Here is a 22908-nt window from a genome sequence, read left to right as displayed (position 1 = left end):
CAGGCCAAGTTCAAGTTTCATTTTTTTTAAATTTCACTCAATGCTTCTCTCTCCTCCTCACAACAAACAGTCCACCCGCTTTCTATCTCACACATTCTCTCTAGAAACTGGAGAAATTCAAGAAACATCAACTTGAAAAAAAATTTATTTCTGTAAAAATTTTCAGTTTACAACATAAAAAATTCAGTTGCTCTTATGAAAAGTCAGCGCAGTACAGAAACCATTTCTTTCTGATTGGTCTCTCTTCGTCATAAGTCAATATCATAGACCCTGAGGTAAACAAGTGACATCAACAGGATTTTGTCACCATCCCACACTTCATGCCACCCTAAAACCATGGCACAACCACAGGCATGGTGTTCTCAAAACATAGAACAGCACCTTGTCATGTCCCTAGGACACTCTTTCACAGTTTCAGCCATTACTCTTATCTTGCAGTCACAAACAAGAAAACACTCAATGACAAGTTCGACCAGATATGATCGACACCATACAAAAGATATAAACTATCTTTTTTTTCTGTCATTTAGGGGGAAAACATGAATTAACGACTTCGGATCAACAATAACTCTGATCACACAACAAAGTTTATGGAATACAGACCATTATCTGCATGGAAGATATATATGCTGTTTCAGCGTGAAGCAGGTACCACTCTTTGTTGGTACTTGTAGAAGCTTCAGCTGCAGTACAAAATGTTGGGACCTCAACTGAGATTCTTATTCAAGGCACATCCTTTCAACTCAACCAAACTCTTGCAGATTCCGAAACAAGTTGTCGAAAATGAATTTCTGCAATTTAGTTACAAATGGTTTCCATAGCAATTCACCATGGAACTAGCTACCATATGGCATAGCATTATTTGCTGTCAAGTAGCATATGCGAACTGCTCTAATGTATTAAAGAAACACAAGAACTCTGCATCTGAACAAACCAAGTCTGCTATAATATTGGTGATGGCATCAAAATGGTTGAGTTTCTTCCAAATGTATATCACAGCCAACCTCTGAACATCAAAATACATTTTTTTTTTGCCCATGTTACTTGAGTTCATAAGAAACATGCATGCACACATGCAGATGTATACGAAGCCACCTATTATCAAAAGGTAATGCTTTTTAAACCTTGTACGCACCAGCAATTTCATTCATTAAGACATTCATTTTAGAAAACATGAGTAACCTCCATGCTCTTTCATTCTTGACATCATAAGTCTGATTATTCATTCGAAATGAGCACACTGTCCAAAGCAATGCATGACTAGTGGAATCGACACCTATTCCAAGATTCAGGTATCTTATTTTATATGGCTGAGCAAAGATGGGAGGAGCAGCAAGATGACAAGAACAAGATGGGATGGGGGAGGGGCAGGATGGGGTTAGGTGGTGGCCAGACAGCAGAGGTGGTTAATAGGCAGGCATGCTTAATTTCTCTTTTAAGATAAAGAATTACATTTTTTACATGTTTTAATGCTGCACGATCTATGCTGATCCTCTTTCTTAGACAAGACCATAATTTTCACACACATATCTGTGGTGATGTTTCAATGTTAAACTCAGCCTTTTCAGAACTGTTATTGGCTTATCAGTTCTTGTTACAACTTGAGACAGTCTCCGTCTTTAAAGTTCACTCCTCAAAAGTTAGGAACAAATTGCAAATGGCAAAAAACATTTATCTATACAGATATGTGTAACGATCAGTTTGGAATGATTATTACTTGGACTATGACATTCTGGAAAGAAATGAAGTAATGATAGATGCAAATGAAATCAAGACTCGCGCCATACACACTGGCAAATCAAAGCATCATTTAAAACAATACTGAAGGGGGATAATGTTCTTGTAAATATAACCCTACGAAATTTTTAGTGACCATGTCAATAAAAAAAAGCCCAAATTAAAACAAAGCTATGCTTTTTCTAAAAGGTGCTTTCTCAAGTACCTTGTAGTAAAAGATGCTGTGCTCAAAGTTTGAAAGCAGGGTAGGAGGAGTAAGGGAGGTTGAGGAGGGGTTTAGGTGTCACCTTAATTAAAAGCAAACACCATAAGTATCAGCTCATGAAAAATGCTGCTTTATATTTGAAAGCCCATGAGTGATGACCATGGATTTGCACAATCTTATCAAATGCAGAAACAAATCACTATGTTCTTCCTTCGATTTTAAAAAGAAATCCAATGAACAATTTGTTTCTAATTACAAGGGCATTCTATGTGATTTCGATGCAATAATAAGCTTAATTCTTTGAGTATCAACAAAACCAAATTTTACTTTTGTGCAAAAAATTTACAAAAGTACAAAAGGGTTGGTCAACCTAATACCATTCTATTACAACTCATTTTTCACTTGCAAATAGGACCCAAAATGCTACCAGCATTTTCACTTTGCGCTTACAGCTTCTTCATTGTGATCGAAATGAAGTTTGGTCCTATTTCCCATGATAAGTTTGTGCATTTTCCCTACTTCCAAGTTTTATTTCTGAGAGGTTGGAAGGGGATGGGTAAAGGTGAGGTTACAGGGAAAGCTTTACATCCTGACAATCAAATTTCTGGACGCTAACTTTGTAGAAAGTCTGCCTTTTTCTTCTTCTTTTGAAATAGAATTTTTGGACGTTCCATTACATGGAATTATTATGGACAGGGAATGGTGTTCATGCAGAAGACAGTCTGTGCTTGGGGCAAAGCAATTCAGACTAAAGCACTGAATTATGCTCACATAGTCTTACAAGCCAACAAAAATGTAATCGTAGCTTTAACTGTGTATGTACACAATGTGGTAGTGTAATAGCCAAACCATGCCTTACAATGCAAATTTACAGGTCAGTGAAACCGTCTCAAATGCATGTTCTCTGTGTCTTTAAATGTAGAAAAAAAATTAACTTTTTTTATAAAAGATTTTTGGGTTTTTTTTTTTTTTGCTTTTGTTTTTTTGTTTGTTCCCAAGAACAGACTACTCACACCAGCTGCCCGAGTCGATGGACAGACTGTCACCAGAGCCACTGCTTGAGTTAAAGTGTCTGCAGTCATGAAGTGTGGCTCGGCGTTTGGCCAGCTTTGAACTTCCGGGAGGCGAAAGGCGAATGCAAGAGTGGAAGCGGTCCAGAAATGATAGGCTCTCTGTATCTGTGTCGTCACCACTGGTACTGCCATTGCTGCTCGCACTATCTGGGGCTTTTGTAGCATCTATCTGGCAGGCATCCTCACTGTTGTCACTGCTGCTCTCACTGCGGCTGCAACTGGAGAAAAACTGATGGGCTTGTGAAGCAGACATGTGAAGATGTTGCTGCATCATGCGGTTGATGGAGATTGCCGTCTCTGCAAATGACTCCAAGTCTTTGGTGCTGTTGTTTCTGTAATCAGATAATATTAAAAATTGTAAGAATAATATTTACAGCTAAATACAGAGAAATGCTAAATACTAGAATTAAATTATGATTATTTTGCTTACTTTTTAATACTGTTGGCACTTTTAATATGCTTTGGTTTAATGGATCGTCTATCAAGATATTAAAAAGATTCATTTGTAATTAAAATATAATGATATCAATGCATTCAACAATTAAACAGCTCCCATGCCCTGCACACAATTTGTAAAATTGAAATTTGAAAGAGATTTGTCTTACCTTGTGAGCACATGAGGTGTAGCCAGAGGTGTGGCAGCAGGAGGACTGCAAACCCAAGGATGTCTAAGCACATCAGCAGCTGAATAGCGCTTGCGAGGGTTACGCACCAGCAGGTGGCAAATCAGATCCTTCGCTGAGAAAGAGATGCTGCTCCACTCAGTTGGAGGAAAAACATACTGTCCTTCCTGGATGCTGTTGAAGAGGGTTTCCTGACACTCTTGGCAAGCTTCACCCCTTTCCCATCCACAGTCTTCTCCACACTGACCATAAAATGGTGGATAGCCACATAGCATGATGTACCTGTCAACAATAAGAAGCCAACTGTAAGTCAAGGACTTTGAGCAACAATTCATGTATTTATATGACAATGATGTATGAAGACAAAAATCAGGATGGTGACATAATCTGGATCTTTAAAAAGATTACCCCCAATAACTAATCTTGGATGTTTTTGCTATACCATGTTTATTAAGAGTTAAAAGCTTTACTAAAACTCTCCCATGAATGAACCTCCATTACCCAAAATAAAATCTAGCAGCAAATGGGTACTTACAAAATAATCCCAAGGCTCCAAAGGTCACATCTTTTGTCATAGGAAAAAGACTCGCCAACCCAGGCATCCACTACTTCTGGTGCCATGTATTCTGCAGATCCAACTGGTGTCAGAAGTTCAGGTGTTTTGGTACCATCAGAATCGCACTTTATTGCACTAGCCAAGTCAAAATCGCAGATCTTTATGGGCACAACTTCCTCAGCACGTTCACATAGAATATTCTCTGGCTTCAAGTCTCGGTGTGCTATTCCTAAAGAAAAAGACAAACCGAAATATAACACGTCTTTATTAGATGCCACATGTTAAAAAAAAAAAAAATGTTTTAAATAACTTCCAACAAGAATATTTTACTATTACAGAACTAATTTTTGATTATATTTACAATAAGGTCTCGGGATTTTTTTTTTCCCAAATTTGACAAGGGTAATACAACTTTTATATACAGCATATCTGTTTTCATTTATGATTTAAAGCAATTCATTATAAAGAAAATGTACCTTTACTATGCAGGAAATCCAAAGCCTTTGCAATGTCTCTCACAACTAAACTGGCCTCCCGTTCTGTAAGATGTCCTCGGCGCTCAATGTTTGCCAGCAGGGTCCCACCTACCATCTTGTCAAAAACTAGATAGAAGCGGTCATCTTCCTCAAAATACTCCACAAGATTAAGAATGTTTTCACGCCCCTTGCAAATCTGAAAGATTTCTATTTCCTTAAATACTTTGCTCCTGGACAGACTATTGCACTTTTCAATCATCTGAAACAGAAAGAAACATAACCAAACTCTATAATTTTCTTTAAAAAAATAAACAATCACAAATGGGAATCCAGAATAGCATATACAGTTGTGAAAAAATAGTATTTTAAAATGACAATGTTGTTACTGCTGATTATTACTCTGTGCTTACATTCCACTAGTAAATCAAATCTTTCCCCTTAAATTTCAAGCATGTATATACCTTAACGGCATACTCTTTGCCGCTTGATTTATTTCGGTATGTCTGTACAGAAGCATAAGACCCGTTTCCAAGAAATTCCCCAGTTGTTTCATATGCATCTGGAAAGACAAATATAATTATTTAATTTTATAATATTTTAATATTATAATATTAATAGAAGTAAAAAGTGAACAGCTTTAACACCTGTAAAAATTCCTGTTTTAAGTCCTCATGAACTACTAGATTTCGAGGCTCAAATTCTTTTGATAAATTCTCCTAAAGCGGGCCAAACATTCCACATGAAATGCAACTGCTAAGAAGAAGCTGCAAGTCAATGAAAGAGACTTACTAACGACTACGTAACTAACAGATAATATTTACTGTGTGCTTGTTATCAGTTATCTACATTTATAAAGCCACCTAACTACCTATGAAGTTCAAAAGAGGCTTACCTAAAAACCTTTTTACTGGAATATCAGCTGCTCGACGTCGCTTTTTCCTTGAATTCTGTGTTGGTTGGTGGAGGTTATTGTTATCCATGTCTGGAAATATTCCGTCCATGTCCATTGTCAATGCGTTATCCAAGTCCAAACTTGTGGGTCGGGCAGCTGATTTCCGTGTCAAAACCATTTCTTCCAGCTGCACATCGCAGAGTAACCAAGACTTTAAACGATGCACGCACAAAGTTAACTTTACTCGACACTCGATCGCAGTCGCACACACGATTACCTTCAAGTTCCTGTATTTTCAATCATTTGTGCGACATGCATTTGCAGCTTTTATTGCTGGACCTTTTAAACTTCTTAACTAACTACATGCTGTCTTCAAATTTTTTGTTAAAATGCCGAGAACAATATTTGGGGATTAAACGCGTCTTTCTTGCACCAGCAGACGACATTTCCTGAACGGTTAGGCTTGTGCTAAAAATAGACGGTGAAGTCAGCAGGATTTTGCCAATCGGAGCTCAAAACGCACAGCAAGGCTTTGTTATTGTTTGGGTTTAGAATTGTCAACAAACACATTCAATCTAAAAACACGATTGCGCCGTTAACTTTAGCTACAATCATTCTTTCTTTGTTATCAAGAATGAAATAAAAAGATGTGATATAGCACTTACATTCCTCATTGTGTGAAGTATTTCAGCAGATTTACGTAGAGTTGCTAACAATTTCACGGGCTCGTAATCAAAAATCGCCACTTAAAACTTCTGCTTTCCACAAAGAAAAACTATGGTCAACGCTCTTGTCAGGTGTATATCCGTTCTTCCTCTGAATTATTGCAATCGACCTCAGCCATAGCCGGGCTTCACCTAAGTGCAACCTCAACTCTTCATCCTTCCATCCCGATTGCAACAAACTGACGAAGAGGTAGGGCTCGCTCCTTCTTTTATGCAGCGTCTGCTTTCGGCGAGCCGACGTGGAAGTGAGTCACGCGGTGTTTCAGCCAATCAGCGTTGAGCTGGTCGTGACCTGCTGCCGTGTTTTCACCGAGGTGGCGTGGTTAGTCGGGTTAGCCTTGTTTACGTTGCAACCCATTTTCAGTTTCCACGTCCCTGTTGCATCAGTCAACACGCATAATAATAATTGCACAATCAGATATCAATATTTGACCAAAATAAAACAGAGTTGCATGTATCACACGATTGCTTGTTGATTATCATCTGAATTTCAAGTCTGAAATTCTCTTGTTTTCATATGCATTTCGGTGACCTATTTACTGATATCTCTTATTCGATTGTTTTTTGGGACGGCGCAAAGAGTAAGAGCTGATTGGCGATAACAGAGAGACTGTAAACACAATGAAAAGCCAACATTTTGATACTAAAATATATAATATATTTTTCTTCTATAAAGTCTATCGATAATTCCTTTTATTACGAATATGTAAACCAAAACCATCATTTACATGCAAAGTGCGGGACTGCAGTTCTGAATTGACCGGAAGTGGAATACCGAGTAATGTTAGTGAAAACGAAAAGGCAAGAGATAATTTGTTTTCAAAAACAAAATGGAGCTGCCCAAACCGCCCGAAGGTAAACGCACTATCCAAAGTGTTGGTTGTGTCATCTATTAGTCTTCTGTTTTAGTATTTTAGGTTCTTCCACCTTTCAAGTTCAAGCACTTTGATATTTTGTGTTACTCGGATCTGCGACATTTCTAGATCACTTGTAAGACTGTAAGAACAAAGCATTCCAGCTTTTATTTCTAGCACTGGAGATTCATTTAAATATACAAGAGCTGGGGTTTCTCTTTAACTCGGAATAAATTATTTTAAATAATGTGCTGACTTACAGCTAAGATTAGCTTGAAATGCACATTGTTTACACGAAGCCTAGACTACGGGAGGCTACTCCGATATCGCTTTTTCCTTTGATCAGTCGAATAAAGTCCCCTTTGCTTGTCATCCTTGTACGATTCCTAGAGGTATTAAAGTTTGGATATATTTAGAATAATGTAATTTATGTAGAAAAGTTTCATTATACGTTCCCATACGCTTTACAATTCCAAAACAAACATTAAATAAGCATACATTTGGACAGCACTCAAAAAGATGCATATATCACAAGGTTTTCAGCCACAGTTGATGCTGAGCAAAGATCTTCGGGAGCGGGGTAGGATAAGTTTTCAGAGATGTATGATAAAAGCTCACTTGTCGAAGTATTCCTCAGACTTAGAGATAATACATTCCAAATGGTAAGTGCGACAAAAAGAATGAACCTTCCCCAAAAGATTTAGCATAGATGGGATCCAAAATGTTGTTTTCAACAAAACTGAGAAGAACGATGAGGCCTTTTGCCAAGGACAAATATAAACATTTTAAGCAGCCTTAATTGTTTGTTTGTTTGTTTTCAACTGATAGGACTAAATCTAAAAGATAAAAGTTGTTAATGATTTTCTGAATTTTTGATAATGCTGATTCAAACAGTTGTGCATGTTAATTCCACAAGTATATTCAAAACTGGAGCTGGCATCCAAAAATCAGTTTTAAATGTAGTTCTAATCTGTTTTTGTTTTAGTCAACATAGATTCTATTTTTCTGCTCAGGCTATTTTAAATCTTTCTTGTCATTGTGTGGCATTTAATGTTCACATGATGGTAGAAGTAAAATCTTAACCAAACATCCCTAGCCTCATGTTTTTGTCTACCCAATCCTTGACACACACCTTTATTGAGAAGTACAAAGCAAAGTAAAAATGCTAAAAAGTTAGCTTTTCTAAATTTCAAAATACTTTTGAAAAAAGAAAACAGGTTATCTATTTTGCTTGTAGAACTTGTTAATTTAGTCTTTTTTTTGCATGTTATTGATTCAAAGTTGAATAGTCTTTATGAGCAGCAACTTGGAATGAGAGCAGGTTAAGTTCTCTCTGAGCATAGCAACAGTGACAGAGTTTTTATTGGTCAGAAAGTAGAGCAGTCTAGAGAACAGTAGTATTGATTGATTGCTGTGCTGAGAGGCTTCTAGGACAGTTCACATGGTAACATCTCAGCCTTGTCCCTTGTGGTAGAGTTACTATCATGACTGTATGCAAATGAGAAGGAGTCCAAATGTTATAGGCTGCTTATATTACTTTGAACCGAAGGTATGCATCTTATTTATTAATACTTGAACAAAGATATGTATTTCTTTGAAAGCCAACACTGTCTTCACCTTCTAGAATAGCATTTTCATTCATTTTTAAATATGTAATAAATTTTTGCTTTTGGAATAGCAGTAAATGAAGGATAATAATAGGATGATGTATTATTTTTATAGTTTTATACTTAAGAAGGTAGAATTTTTTTTAGTCCCTCTCTACTCTCCACCATATTAGTCAAGTATTTGTGATTTGTGTACTTTTAGATAATCAAAGCTGCTTTGCCATGTGTCAGTAATTTCTTTCTATTTTGTAACTGTTTTGGTCTGTTTAATTTTTATCCCACTTATAATTTTAAGCAGTTTATTAGTTTTGTCATACAAAAAGTGTGAAAGATATGTGTGTATGAGATGAGAAGAAACAGAGAAGGGAGGGAGAGGGTATAATTTCAAATGACCTGATCCCTTTTCAGTTTCAGTGCACATCTCAAAACTCCTAGCTAAAACTGAGGCTGAAGACAAGCACTTGTTAATATTTATTGTTAATGGTTACTTAAAACAAAGGGGCATATGGAACAGAAAAAAGAGTAGTTGGTGTCAGTAGTGTCAGTTGGCTCTTTATCCTGGCATATGCTACAGAACTATATGCAAAAAACATTGCTTTATAAAATAATCATCTCCAGTTGTGATGGGTAGGGGATGCGGGAAGTGTCCAGTGGATTTTTGTATTTAGAATTTAAGTTACATTGATATCTGGAGCATGATAATTTATTCTGCTACTGCCCAACTGGTAGCTGGTGCAGATCCTTGGAAATCTGTTGAGTTCCTGTGCTGGACTAAAAAACAAAATTTTAAAAAATGTCCAGGTAGCGCTGTTGCCTGTCACTCAGTTTCTTTTCTTGTTTTTTTTTTTTTTTTTCTTAGACCCAGAAATGACAAATATCATTGACAAGCTTGCCAACTTTGTGGCTCGCAATGGACCAGAATTTGAGCAGATGACAAAACAGAAGCAGCGGGATAACTCCAAATTCGGATTCCTTTTTGGCGGAGAGTACTTTAACTACTATCAGTACAAGGTCACCACGGAACAGGCTAGTACGTAGAGATCTATTTTATTCAGTTTAGAATTCCGCATGTGCTCCCCATCTAAGGTACTATCATCCTTTGAGTCCTGAGGGAAAGTATGGAGTTATTATTCACCATATAGTCTGTTCCTTTTGTAATGGGTTCCCATTGCCCCATCTCTATAGCTTGTGTGTATATGTATATGTGTGTGTGAGAGAAAGATAGTATGGATGTGCAGGTAGTTACATGCTTTACAAGTGTATGTGTGATTGTGTTTTAAGGCCTCTCCTATTAGTATAGACATCATTAGTGATACTGTTGGTTAGTAGGCACTTTGTTAGATTTCTGCTGTGATATGTGCTTTGTATTGATTATGAATGCAACAACCAGCTTATTGACTAACTATGCAGCCTACTTTTGTTGTTAAGTTCTCTCATTTGTTGCAAGTTGTAGTCATAGAAGCTAACCTGAACACTGTCCTTCAGTTCTCAAGAAACAACAGATGCTGGCTGAACAACAACAGATGGCTATTGTGCAGCAGCAGCAAGTGGCCTTGCATGAAGCAGAGAAGAAAGCAGCGCTGCAGCAGCAAATCACTGGCTTGCAGCAGCAGGTTGCTAGCATGCAGACACAGATGGCCGAGCAGATTAAACAGAGTGAGACCAACCTTTCTGCTCAGTATCAAAACCTGATGAGACAACAGCAGGTAAGATGCATCAAGATTGTGGGAGTGCGTATGTGTGTGCACACATGCATGCATGTGCACATGGATAAACATTAATGTGTATTCCAGCCTTCCCCTGACCTAAAAGCTAAAAGTACAGTGTTTTTGCTTAAAATATAAAAACCTATAAAAGAACAAAGCAGAGAAGAGTGCAACAGTCAATAATAAAAGCAGTGTAAATAAAAGGGTGAATGACAGAATCAGATAGTTTTCAAACCTTTTACGATATCTCTGCTGTTTGTTCCAAAATGTAGTTGACAGTGTGCATCTTCATTGTGGCATCATTTCTATGATAAAATTTTCAGCCCACTTAATTCTTTAGAGAGCTGTAGAAAAGCTTCTCTCTTAAGTAATGTAACCTAGGAATTCTGATAATTTATAGCCAGTTCAAATTTACTGCTGTTACTATGTTGAATGTCAATCAAGCCATAAAATAACTATTTGTACTATTCCTGAGCAGATGTCACTGATTTATCAATTACTGAATTGTTGCATCTATTTATATTCTTCTTAATAACAATATAGCTGATGATTTGTTGTTGAATTTTTTTAAAATTGAAGATCCAGATAGAAGAAGCTATTTTGACAAATCGTCAGGAACACCTGAAGCATCTGGCAGGTGATTGTGAAGTTAGCTTGGAACAGTTTGATGAGACAGTGCAGCCAATAATCAACTCTTGTACAAAAGATGCCATCCTGGTGAGAGATCTGAATTTGTTTGTATTTAAAAAGGGCAAACACAAATTGTGGGTTATTAACATGATTACATAGAATCAAAACAAAATCCCAATGTCTAAAGATTTCTCTGATTTTCATAGCTTTACATTATTTATGATCACTTTACCTACATTATATTTCTTCGGTAGCGTATAAAATATAGTATTGAAATGTACAGTCTTATTTCAATGGTCTGGCTTTTGTTTTAGAATGGAAAGAACTGGATAATGAGTCATGCCAACACAGACAAGCACTGTGAACTGATCTCACAATATTTCTTAGACAAGTAAGTGTTTCTCAACAGAAATGGTCATAGGTGTTCAGCTTTTCTTGTTTCTTCTGTAGAGTAAAACTATGTATCCCGACACACACACACTGATTTTTGTTATTAGTGTTTTGTGACATGGTCTTGTCAAGTAGCATTTGCTTCAGCTTGAATGTTGTGGTTCATAGACAGCATGGATTGTGCATTTTTTTTCTTTTCTTTGTGAGAAACCATATATCTCACTGAAGATAGTCCTTTAATTATGTTTGCCCCCCTTTATTGGATTTTGTTTTCTTTATATATTTTTTTATAAAACTAAACAAGTTGCTATTTTCTGACCATGGCTGAACCATTTTGATCAGTCCTTGTAACAATTTAGAATGAAGCCACCTTGAAATGTTTTTAATAGGACTCTTGGACGTGAAATCCAAAAGTAAGTCCTTTGCATTTAGAATTTTCTCCATTCTCCCTTTCTCTGTTCCTCCTTTGTTATGTTGCTTTAAAAGCATTGTTAAGTTTTGCTTTAAAAGCATTGTTAAGTTTTGCTTTAAAAGCATTGTGAAGTTTTGCTTTAAAAGATACTTTGTGGTTTTGCTTTAGCCATTTTGAAGAGTTGCTTTAAAGAATGATTTAAATTTGTTTTAAAAGATCTGTTATGCTTTTGTCTTTGTACATCTTTGCATTATTTTAAAGCAGAATGTTGTCAATACTGTGAGAGTGAATTTAGGTCAAAGTTTTTTATAAGTGGTAGAGCATGTTTTCCAAGAGTGCTAGAATAACAGTTTTCTGGTATACCATCTAGGTAGTTTGCCCCATCACCATTCACTCCAAGGCTTAAAAGATCTTAAATTCAGGTTCCTTCTTTTGTTACTGCAGCTAACTTAATATCTAGCAGGTTTTTTTTTTTTTTTGGAGACAGGATTTGAAAATACAACAGCAGTACACATTCAATGTATTTCAATCTGTTTAATATTAGCAACTACATGATTTCAGATATGTTGTACATAAGGTGTTAAATACCCAATGCTGCTGGTGGAGAAGATATGTGGAGCATTATGTGCATGTACACATGGTATCTGTGATGCTGAAGAGTTAAAATAAACTCCCTGTATTTATTTGTAGAGTGCCTTTTCCCACCACTGAAGGCAGGTTTTAAGTTCTTGAGATTAACACTCAAGATAAGTACAGACACACCTTAACTAGGCATTGAATGCACTTTACTGTCATTCATGTGCTCTCTCTCTCACACTCATATACATACACTCTCATACTCTCATACATGTATGTGTGCACACTTGTGCTAACACACACACTGCTTGTTGAAGACACACATGCTGCTTGTGGGCTGTGCATGTTAAGAGGGAGTTTTTTCTCTTGTTTTACAATCTCTTTGGCAGTGAGAGGAGATTTAAATTATGGTCGGTAATTTTGAGCATTTCACTCATATTGTGTAATTAAGCCTTTGTATGCAAACTTTTATTTTAACTTTGGAAAAAAATGGAAGTTCTATTCACTCTAAGGAGGCAAGGCAAAAACTCAAAATACAATTATTTGAGCTAATGTGCAGAATAATTGCCCTTGTTATGTTGCCCAGATGGAGACACCATCCATAGCTTTACAAGTAATATTTACTTTGCTTTGAATTCACGTATACTGGGGAGGGAGGTGAGGAACACACACAGTGCTGGCTGCTCTAGAGATCATGCTTCACAAATTGCTTCCATGAAGCCTGACAAATACTGTCACCTCCCTCCCCTAGAATTGAACCATTCTTTCCTGTTGATGGTCTCTAGATGGAACACGTGAAGGAAATTTTATTGCTAAAGAGTATGTGGATGTTGTAAAAGTAGTTGTTTAATCTTGTAAATAAGAAAAAAGACCATCATAAAATTTTAATAATTTCAGTGCCTGAAATGCAAAAAAAGCAAATTTTTTCTTTTTCTCTTGATTTTTAAATATTTAATATTTGTTCCTTGGGCAGGAAAATTTATAGTAATTATTTTCTGTACTTTTCAGCCAGAAGGTCTGATTAATATAAAATAACCAAGATAAAGGTCTTAATTAATGAGTGAGGAGAGTCATCCACATGTGCACATTTTTGGGGATGAGTGTGATGGGAGAGTGTGCATGCATTTATGTGTGTGCCCCTGTATCTGAACATATTTTCCTTCTTATTTTGGATAGGTTGACAAGCAAGGAGGCATCATTTTTTCTGCGTCTACATCTGATTTACTTGATGTATGACATCATCCATCACTGGTAAGTAGATTATTATGCCAACTTAGGGAATGCAAAACATCAAAAATCTAAAACACCTGGGGATCAACAGATGTCATACACTCTCTCTTCCATGATTGCAGAACATCCCAGAACTGTAATATTTACTATTTCATCCGAGAGTCGACAGATGTCCTTTGCTTTTTTTTCCTTGATTGCTGAACATCCCACATTACACTGTAACATTTGCTGCATGTTGAAGATTATTCACTTAAGTGTATGCTGGCTTGCCTTGTCCGACACTGGATACTTTTGTATGCAGTGTGCGGCGTAACGTTGACAATCTGAAAGAAAGTCTGGAGAAAGTTGTTGTGCCCATCTTCTGCACTGCCAGAATGGGCTGTGAAGAAGAGAAACAACAGGACAAGCTGAACAAGGTAAATTGCATCCATTCACCTCAGAACTTTATAGCTCTTAATAATGTCTTCTTCAGTGATATTTATATGTATTTATTCACTATTTCACAGACATGCAGGTTCACCATTTTATATATGTGCACTACAAACTAATGAATTTATTATTTTCCTTTTCTCAGCTGCTAAAACTGTGGGAGAACCATGCTTACCTAAACAAAGATACTCTAGAGGTAAGAGTGAACCGTTTTACATTTTTTGGTAGACTGAGCCTGTGTGGGTGATATACATTTTTTTTATAGTTCTTTATGTAAACAGATCTTTAAGATCTTGTATTCTGTTACCACAAAAATGTTTAGTCACTTTTGTTGTTTTGTTATGTTCTTCTCTCAGACTGATATCATTTTTCTGTTTGTTTTTTCAGAAATTACAAGATCCTGCTCAAGCAATAGCTGCTTACCAGGTACAGGAATTTCACTTTGATATGTATGTTTGATATGTTTAGACACAGTAGTGAGCATATAAAAATTACAAGTGGCAAAAATTTGCAAATATAAGAAAAATGCTTTCAGTTTGTGTTCTTAAAAAAAATGTTTTCTTGTTTTTCTTTTTTTTTAATAATAAATGCATGTACACCACCTGTTTTGACTGCTTTTTTCACATCTGTGACCAGGCCAGCCTGATTACAGATAATGCTGAAGTAGTGACGCAGATCACGGCCAATAGTCAGCAGCAGTATGCTGCTCTTGAGAAGCAGCACCAGGACTTCTGTGGCCACCTGAACCTGCAATTGACATCCTTGCAGCAACAGCTGGCACTACTGCTAACTCAGGAGAATCAAGGCATGCTTAAATTATCTCTTACACATTTAGACAGTGCCATTCTGTAATGCTTTTTTTTTTTAGAAGTTGTAAAGCATATCAAGAAGTGACTACCCTTACTGTCAGCGTATGTGTTGGATAGAAAAAAAAAAAAGAGGTGGGAGACCGAGTGGGGGGTTTGTTGAGGGGAATGAAAGGGTGTTGCTGTGGATAATACAAGTGTTATAACAAAGGAGTTCACTTTCCATGGATAGCATAAGGGAAGTTTGCTGATCTTTCGAGGATTAAGATGATTGCTATTTGTTTGATACAAATTCACGTTGTTTAAAATACATTAAAAGGTTACAACATCCATTTAACAAGTCTTCAGTACTGATGATACTGTGGATACTGTGTTGAGGGGGATAAAACATTATAGTTGTGTTAGATTTTGCTCTGTTCCTGACTGGTGCTGTCACACACATACATTCATGCATTGTACTTGGATCTGTACTGTACTGGTGCTGTCACATACACTATAGTTCACTCTGTATTTTACTTATTGGTGCTGTCTGATCTTAATCCATGGTCATCTAGTTTACTCTTCATTATTATGGAAATTTTTTAAGTCCTGATACACCTCAGCACATGATAAGGCTGCACTGGTTGATAAAGCTTTTTCATATTTAAGCTGATCTTGCAACTGAAATAGGTTGAGTGCCGGTAAATTTCTTGTTGTGGTTTCAGTCTCCTGTTTTAAGAATTCGCATGAAAAATATGCATGCTATAAAGAGGATGAGAGGTATGTAATTATTATGGTTCATTTTATTTGCAGGCCCATTAAGTCTTGTCTCGCTGGCTGCAGACCTACAGACAGTGGCTTCCACCCAGCCTCCTCCTGTTGCTGTTGTCACACCTCCACAGGTGAGAAAGATGGCAGCATTTTTGTTTTGGCTGCAACTGCTTAGGTCTTTTGCACAAAAGTTCTAGTTGATTTACTTTTGGTTTGGTTTTACTTCAGTCTGAGCTGGGCAGTAGGACTTGCAATACTTGGGCCACTAAAACCCAGCAACCTTAAAGAATTTTTAACCAAACGTTTTGCTACCTAGATACAGCATGATGAGCAAGATGGTGAACTTATCTATGACAGATTTTGTCTTGAGAGGTGATAGCACCAGAGCATTGGGAGCAAAGTGGCTGAACTGAATTTTTTTTTTTAATGTCACCGTAATGATAAGTAAATAAAAAAAGTGGACTTTTTGTGTGTTTCACAAATTAGTAACTTGGAAGGTGGTGTTGAGAAAATTTTTGACAAATTGTTTATAATTCATTTAATACAGGTGCGTTGACACATTTAAGCAATAGTTATAATGATGCCGTTGCAAACTGTATATTAAGAGTTAATAGAGATAAAGGTGCAATTTTGGATTTGTAAATTACAAAAGATTTGCTGCTCTTTCACTATTCGTCCCAACCCTCTCAAAAAAAACCAACAACAACAATTGCAAATTGTATTACTTAGTCAAAACCAGAATGCAAAGATGAATTATTCTGTGTGTGCAGCTTGTAATACCTCAGCTTGCCAGTACAAGCTCTCTGGTATCATCTGTGGAGCCACCTACCATTCCAGCTTCCCTGGTCTCACAGGTAACAACTGCAGGCATTTCACATCCTGTGCCACCAGCCCAGGTTCTTCCTCTGCAGGCTCCCCAGCCCCAAGTGCTGCCACCACAAGTTAACTTGCCTCCACCACCCTTTTCCCAGGTGAGGGAGGCACTCTGTGTATCACATGCTTTTACTGGAACTGGTCGATATTTTTAGTCCATCGCCATGGAACTGACATCTACTGTCTTTTAGTGAATGTAAGGAGGAGCTGGGAGGAAAAGGAATTACATTGCCAACAAGGGCTTTTTACATACAGGTTACCTTTGATCACAAATGAGATGGGTGAAGTGTCATTTCTTTTGATGCTCTCTGAAAGCAGATGCAGAATCAAATCTTAAAAAGTTCTAAGTATAGTCTAATGCAGTACCTGGATGTTCCTTTAAAAATATTTGTGCATGTTCTTATGCATTTTGCAGCCACCTCCTGGGTTTGATCCTCAGATCCCTCCACCCCAGATTGCAGTGCCAAGCATTCCTCCCCCACAACAGTTTGAGTATGGCCATGGCTATGGAGGTGATTATCTTATCAAATTTGTGTGTGTGTGAAAAGCCTGAAAACATCTTCCTGTTATTACTATTGTCTGCCCTACTCTGAATCTGTTACCATTTCGATAATTAAAGATCAGAAAAATTCTATTAACTGTGTATACATTTTAGATTAAACAAAAGTTGAGACTGGTATGTAAGAGTGTTGTGGTGGTAAGAAGAGTGCAAGGAAATAAATATGCTTTAAATCTATATTAGCCCCTAGGCCAGCCATGCATCCTGCTGACTTCACTCTTCCCGACCTGAGCAAGCCACCGCCAGGGTTCCCTCCCACAGTACCTCAACATGGTCCAGCTCTCCCACCACCGCCACCTCCTGGTGGCATGCCGCTGCTTCCCATGGATATGGACTTGACGCCATCTGTACCCTATTATGATCTACCTGCTGGTCTGATGGCACCATTGGTTCGGGTGAGTGCTGGAAAGTGGTTGCCTCTGTCTTGAATATTCAGAGTTTGCGCACACTTGCACATATATATATGTGCACATGCACCTGCCATTAATAATCATTTTCATTATTACTGCCTTGGCAACCTAAAAGATTTATATAAGCATTGAATCAGATCCATCAGTCGACACATACTCCATATATACTAAATGTGACAAATGTAATAATAATAATCCATGTTCATATAGCACCTGTCTCGAGTTCTAAAGTTCTATGTTCGAGTTCTACCTAGCACAAATGTTTTATTTCGTACAACTATATGAAGATGCATGAGAATACGTTTTTGAGGGTAGGCATCAAACACATCAGCATACATGAACATGTATGCACACAAAACACAGGTGGGAGGAAACAGAACCAGGTAGAAACTGTGAAGTGGGTGAGGATGTAATAATAACAAACAGTAGATAACTCAAGCAAAGCAAACAGTCATTTATGAAAATAAACAGAAAACCATTTTAAAGGGGGGAGAACAAAAGTTGAACCAAAAAATAGTAAATACTATAAGTTAAGTCATTCATGACAGGGAAGCGAATGCTACCAAACCCTCGTCTGTACTTTGATTCAGGGGAGATAAGTGCATACAGGTGAAAATTGTGTTTGTCATCGAGTAAATCGCAGTCCAGTAACGTGCTCTCTATCATCATGATATTTTTCTCAGTGTGACATATCTTTGATATCTTGTAAATCTTGTTTTTTCTCTTTATAAACAAAAGCAAACAACAGAAAATAGGCCGACATAAGATAATGTTTACATTGATCTTCAACTTTTCACGTTTATTATTTATAATATTATAGCTGGAGTCGCTGTGCGCAGTGATTTCCTTGCTGTTTAGATAGGAGACTTTGCGCTATGACGCATCTCGTAGTAGTCAGTATCTGTGGTGGAGCGTACACAACAAATGTGAACTGCATCTACTCAACAACAAAAAAAAATATATATACATGGGACCAAAGGGAGATTATAAATACTGATTAAATAGCTTGACAGCAGTATCTTCCCTTTAACAACTGATTCCTACTTGTGTGGTCTGTCTGAATGTGAGTGGTGCCACTGTTGCCATACTTTCAGGTTTGATGTTATCTTTGAATTTCTTAAAGGTATCTAGCTAAAAATAAAGTGACACCATCAAACCAAATCTCTGATCTTTCATAAAAGGTAAAGCTGAACACAATACTATCATCACCTTAGACCGCATCAAAACTCCCAAAATTACACATGGGTGTTGGAAGAGTATTTAAGATTAACTGTACTTTAAAAAAAACTGCCCAGTGATTTGAAGTGTATATTTGCATCAATATTAGCATAACTTTCAGAACATCAGCTACGTCATTTTCAGAATTTGTTCTTGTGTGCAGCTGGATGATGTGGACTATAAACCTCTGGACTCCAGAGACATTCGCTTGCCACCTCCTATGCCTCCTAGTGAACGATTGTTAGCAGCCGTTGATGCTTTTTATACTGCTCCCTCCAGAGAGAGGCCCCGAGATGGGTAGGTTTTCGTCATAAATTCCTTCTGTTCTGTGCTCATGCCTTCATAGAGAGGCTCCAAAATGTATTAGTGTTAGTGTAAATTTCCAGCAAAAGTCAGGCAGGCTGAAGACAGTATGTTTGCTCATTTGTAAAAATGAGATTTCTCTATAATGTATCCATTAGAAATTATGTCACCAACACAGAAGTGGGTGTTTTATATGAGATATTCAAAAGAACTGCATGTTTGCTTAAGAATGTGATACTACATTATTCCACGAGTGACTTCTTTATAGAGTGTTTATAACTGCATCTCCATATAAATCACATTACATTGAACAGCTAAGAGCTTGGAATTCCTTGATTCAGCACATTAAAGCATACCACATGTCTGTGAATCAGAAAAGTTGATATGGGATGGTAGCATTAGCAAACATGCTTTCTGCAATCAGTTTGAGGTGTTTTTGTGTCCTTTCCTTTTTATGAATAAATTGTACTAATATTGCATTGTGGATCTGGTTTTTCATACAGTGAAGGATGGGAAAAACTAGGCTTATATGAATTCTTTAAAGCAAAACATCGAGCGAAAAAGAACAAAGAGGAAGGAAGATACTACAGATCGTCACGATCACACTCAAGATCAAGATCTCGCTCCCGATCCAGGTCACGTTCCAGGTCCAGATCTGAAACACCACCTAGAAGACGACGATTTGACATTGAAATGGAAGAAAAGAGACGAGAAAGGTTAACCCTAATTCTGAGCATTTTCAGTTAAAGTACGGTCTTAGATTTGTTGATATTCTTCAATAATCTTTTTTGGGCATAGATTATTTTATGAATTAGGTGATACGCATGTCTTCATGTGCTGTTTGCAATCTAGTGGTGTAACAGTTAGCATCTGTCACAAATACAGCAAAGACTGTCGGTCCTGTGTTCAGTTCTCTTCTCAGACATACTGTTCTTTGTCTGCACCTGTGTGCACATGTGGCATCTGTTTATAGGCCTAACTGCTTTGCTTTGATATAGCCTGTTATTATTATTCAACTTCTCCCCCTTCCTCCACACATGCATCTACCCACACACACTTACCCCTCAATCTTTCCTTTCTGTTTATTTTTCCCTAGCCCCCTTATATTTTGACTGTGTTTATAGATAGTTGTATCCTCCCTCCCCTCCCCACCTGCCCTGAAGTAAGTACTTTGTGATGGTCATACAGTGACAGCAGGTCCAGATCACCATCCCCAGCAAGGAGAAGATCAAGGTCAGCATCCAAGTCCCGATCTCGGTCATCTTCAAGATCACGCTCAAGGTCAAGATCAAAGTCCCCACTGCCTTACCTGAGGAGCAGTCGTTCACCATCCCCTCAGCGTCAGCGTGCTGTGTCCAAAGAACGTAGTCCAACTCCTCCTAGTTTGTAAGTTTCCTTTTTAACCCCCATTTGAATGTTGACAGGTGTAGATGGCTTTATTTATCATTTTTCTTCCTTGTTTAAGGTAATTCAAAAACAATGAAAGCTGCAGGGAAAGGTGAAAGAATTTGACACTTAGTCACAAAGAGTGTGTTGCAGGTTTTCCAGTTAGAACTTGAAATCAGATGTTTACAACTGGAAAAGAAAATCTCAAGATTTTTTTTCAATTTTGTAATGTGCCCTAACATGCTTTACTTATTTAGCAATATGGGAGGTGCAGCTATGATGGGCATGATGGAATCACGCCTGGGAGAGACCAACAAGGGCCATCAGCTGCTCATGAAAATGGGTAAGTTTTCGCTTAAAGTGTCATTATATTCACCATATATTGGTCAGAAATACTTTGGCTAATTTATGGGTTTCCCCCCTATATGAATGTTTAGTTTGAACATAATACAGAGTAGACTCTTTCCTAGTTCTTTTTCTTATGTTCTCTCATAGTCTGTGTCTTCAGAGTCTGGTATAGCATGATGACATGTCAGTGTAAGATGCATCCTTTGATTTCCTGATAGTGCTTGCTTGAATGGTTTCTCCATACCCCTTTTTCCAGGTCCACTGGAAAGGCCAATGAGTTTGTTATTTCCGGGTCCAGTGAGTTTGTTATTTCATTTGTTTGTTATTTGCAGGCTGGAGTGGCAAAGGCTTAGGAGCAGCAGAACAGGGCATCGTTGACCCCATTGAGGCTGCTGAGGTGCGGGACAAGCTGGACATGCGCAAGGGCATTGGCATTGATCTGAAAGATCCTTTTGAGCAGTTCCGCAAAAGCAAGGCTGCAGGTTTCATCCAGCGCATGAGAGCCAGGGACGATGGCTCAACCGCAGAACCCCCTCCCACTTCCAGTAAGTAAATATTTTGAGATAGAATGTCATGAAAAAAACTTTTAAACATGAAAGAAACACATCACACTTTTTACCACACTATTTGCCTCTCAAAGAAACAGTTGACACTAGGTAAGAGTTGAGCTTTTGATTGATCCTGGAGTTGGATTATATCTGCCTTGTTTCCAGTCCTGATACTGAAACTAATGTTACATAACTGCAGGATTTGTAGTTCTGCTACACTGTAGCATGATCAACTGACTTTTCCCAACAGTCTGTACATTTAAATCATGATTTTTGCTGGTGTCAACTAGACTGTTATGACGAGGTAAGCACGTTCAAGTTCTTTTAATCTTAATCATTGCTTTCTGACTTTGACTTTGCAGATCGAAAGTCAAAGAGTGAGAAGTAATGGGCCCATCTTCTCTTGGCGCAGTATTTCAAAGTACATGAATATCCCATGATTGTCCTTTTGCATAACACACTGACACTTTGTTCTGTTATATTGTAAAGACATGCTTGAAGTATGAGTTTGCTTTGAGGAGTAAGTAAAAATTTGTAAAATCACTCAGATCCTGCTTTGTTATTGAAAAGATTTGAGTAAATGCTTGGAGTGGACTGTGTTTGCTAATCATTGAATCAGCTTTTTCTGTTCCCCTTACTTTCCATAATAATTTCTGTGTTTGCTAAGCTCCAAAGGACAACTCAAAGCAATTTTTGTTAAAATTTTAAACCACCAATATTGATTTCACTAGACGGTTTTCATATTGCTGGCAATATCATTTCATGTGTTTCACGACACTGGCATCAATGTTATTTTGTTATACTGTGACAGAAATAAGGGTAAAGTTATTCACCGTTTGGTCAGTGGCACTGAAAATAGCTGTCAGCCTCAACTATTTAGTGAAGAGACATCACAGATAGCGTGCCAATCTAAACAGAACTGTGAAGTTCTTCAGACACGTGTTTGATTACTCGTGTATCACATTCACTTTCTTACACTGCCCTCCCACCCACGCATGACAGTTACCGAGCTGAACAATCTTGACTCAAATGTAGCAGCAGATGCAAAATTGACAAAGTCAGTAAAGATTTGCAAACTCAAAGACCAAAGGAGAGAGAAAACAGGGTGGAAGATATCTCCGGTTACCCATGTTTGTCCATGAGGTTCCTCTGGCCTTCGCTTCTGTCAAAATAAGTAACTACTTTACAAAGCTTGAAAAGTCGCTCTACCCCTAAAGGTGCGGACACACGAGAAGCAAAAAGCGGCTTCGCAAGCTTGGCTTTCGAAGCAGCGCTTTTCCGAGCCCGCTTGCGGGCTGCTTGATAAGCCGGCTTGGAGGGGGCCGCTGGTCACACACACGAACGCTGTTTCGGTCTTAAATTGTTTGTGCCTATATTTAGGCCGTCTCGAGTCCCATAGCTCGCTATGGGAGTTAATTAATTCGATCAAATGAACGGTCTGGTCCTCGCTGAGGTTCGCCAGAGGCCCTGTTGCTTTCACAGCCATGTGGAAACGCGTGGAAAAGTAGAACAGGTTCTAAAGCGCGAAGCAGGCCGCAAGCTGAAGCCAAGCAGGCTTACGAAGCCGCTTTGGGGATAGCTTGCAG

General features: G+C 37.8%; 2 protein-coding genes across 5 annotated transcripts; one reads left to right on the top strand and one right to left on the bottom strand.

Moving 5' to 3' along the window:
- Positions 1–127: 127 nt before the first annotated feature.
- Positions 128–6481, bottom strand: LOC112573272 (MAP kinase-interacting serine/threonine-protein kinase 1-like). Its single transcript, XM_025253488.1, has 7 exons — positions 6228–6481; positions 5563–5749; positions 5132–5229; positions 4671–4929; positions 4174–4423; positions 3621–3920; positions 128–3347 (listed from the first exon to the last, which is right to left on the bottom strand). Exons 1-7 carry the CDS (start codon positions 6234–6236, stop codon positions 2948–2950), a joined length of 1503 nt encoding a protein of 500 aa, XP_025109273.1. The 5' UTR covers positions 6237–6481; the 3' UTR covers positions 128–2947.
- Positions 6482–7000: 519 nt separating this feature from the next.
- LOC112573271 (calcium homeostasis endoplasmic reticulum protein-like) lies at positions 7001–21869 on the top strand. 4 transcript variants are annotated; one of them, XM_025253484.1, is made up of 21 exons: positions 7001–7142; positions 9608–9778; positions 10234–10454; positions 11034–11171; positions 11399–11475; positions 11864–11887; positions 13639–13713; positions 13994–14108; positions 14267–14317; positions 14509–14547; positions 14758–14926; positions 15720–15808; positions 16448–16648; positions 16966–17062; positions 17293–17504; positions 18901–19034; positions 19544–19756; positions 20229–20426; positions 20684–20769; positions 21107–21319; positions 21685–21869. In XM_025253484.1, exons 1-21 carry the CDS (start codon positions 7118–7120, stop codon positions 21708–21710), a joined length of 2574 nt encoding a protein of 857 aa, XP_025109269.1. In that variant the 5' UTR covers positions 7001–7117; the 3' UTR covers positions 21711–21869. The 4 variants fall into 4 exon arrangements, with proteins under 4 accessions (XP_025109269.1, XP_025109270.1, XP_025109272.1 ...); XM_025253486.1 differs by lacking the exon at positions 7001–7142 and adding an exon at positions 8568–8690; XM_025253485.1 differs by lacking the exon at positions 11864–11887.
- Positions 21870–22908: the final 1039 nt, after the last annotated feature.

Source organism: Pomacea canaliculata, linkage group LG10, assembly GCF_003073045.1.
Source record: "Pomacea canaliculata isolate SZHN2017 linkage group LG10, ASM307304v1, whole genome shotgun sequence".
Taxonomy (NCBI): domain Eukaryota; kingdom Metazoa; phylum Mollusca; class Gastropoda; order Architaenioglossa; family Ampullariidae; genus Pomacea; species Pomacea canaliculata.
This window is presented reverse-complemented; position numbering and strand designations above follow the sequence as displayed.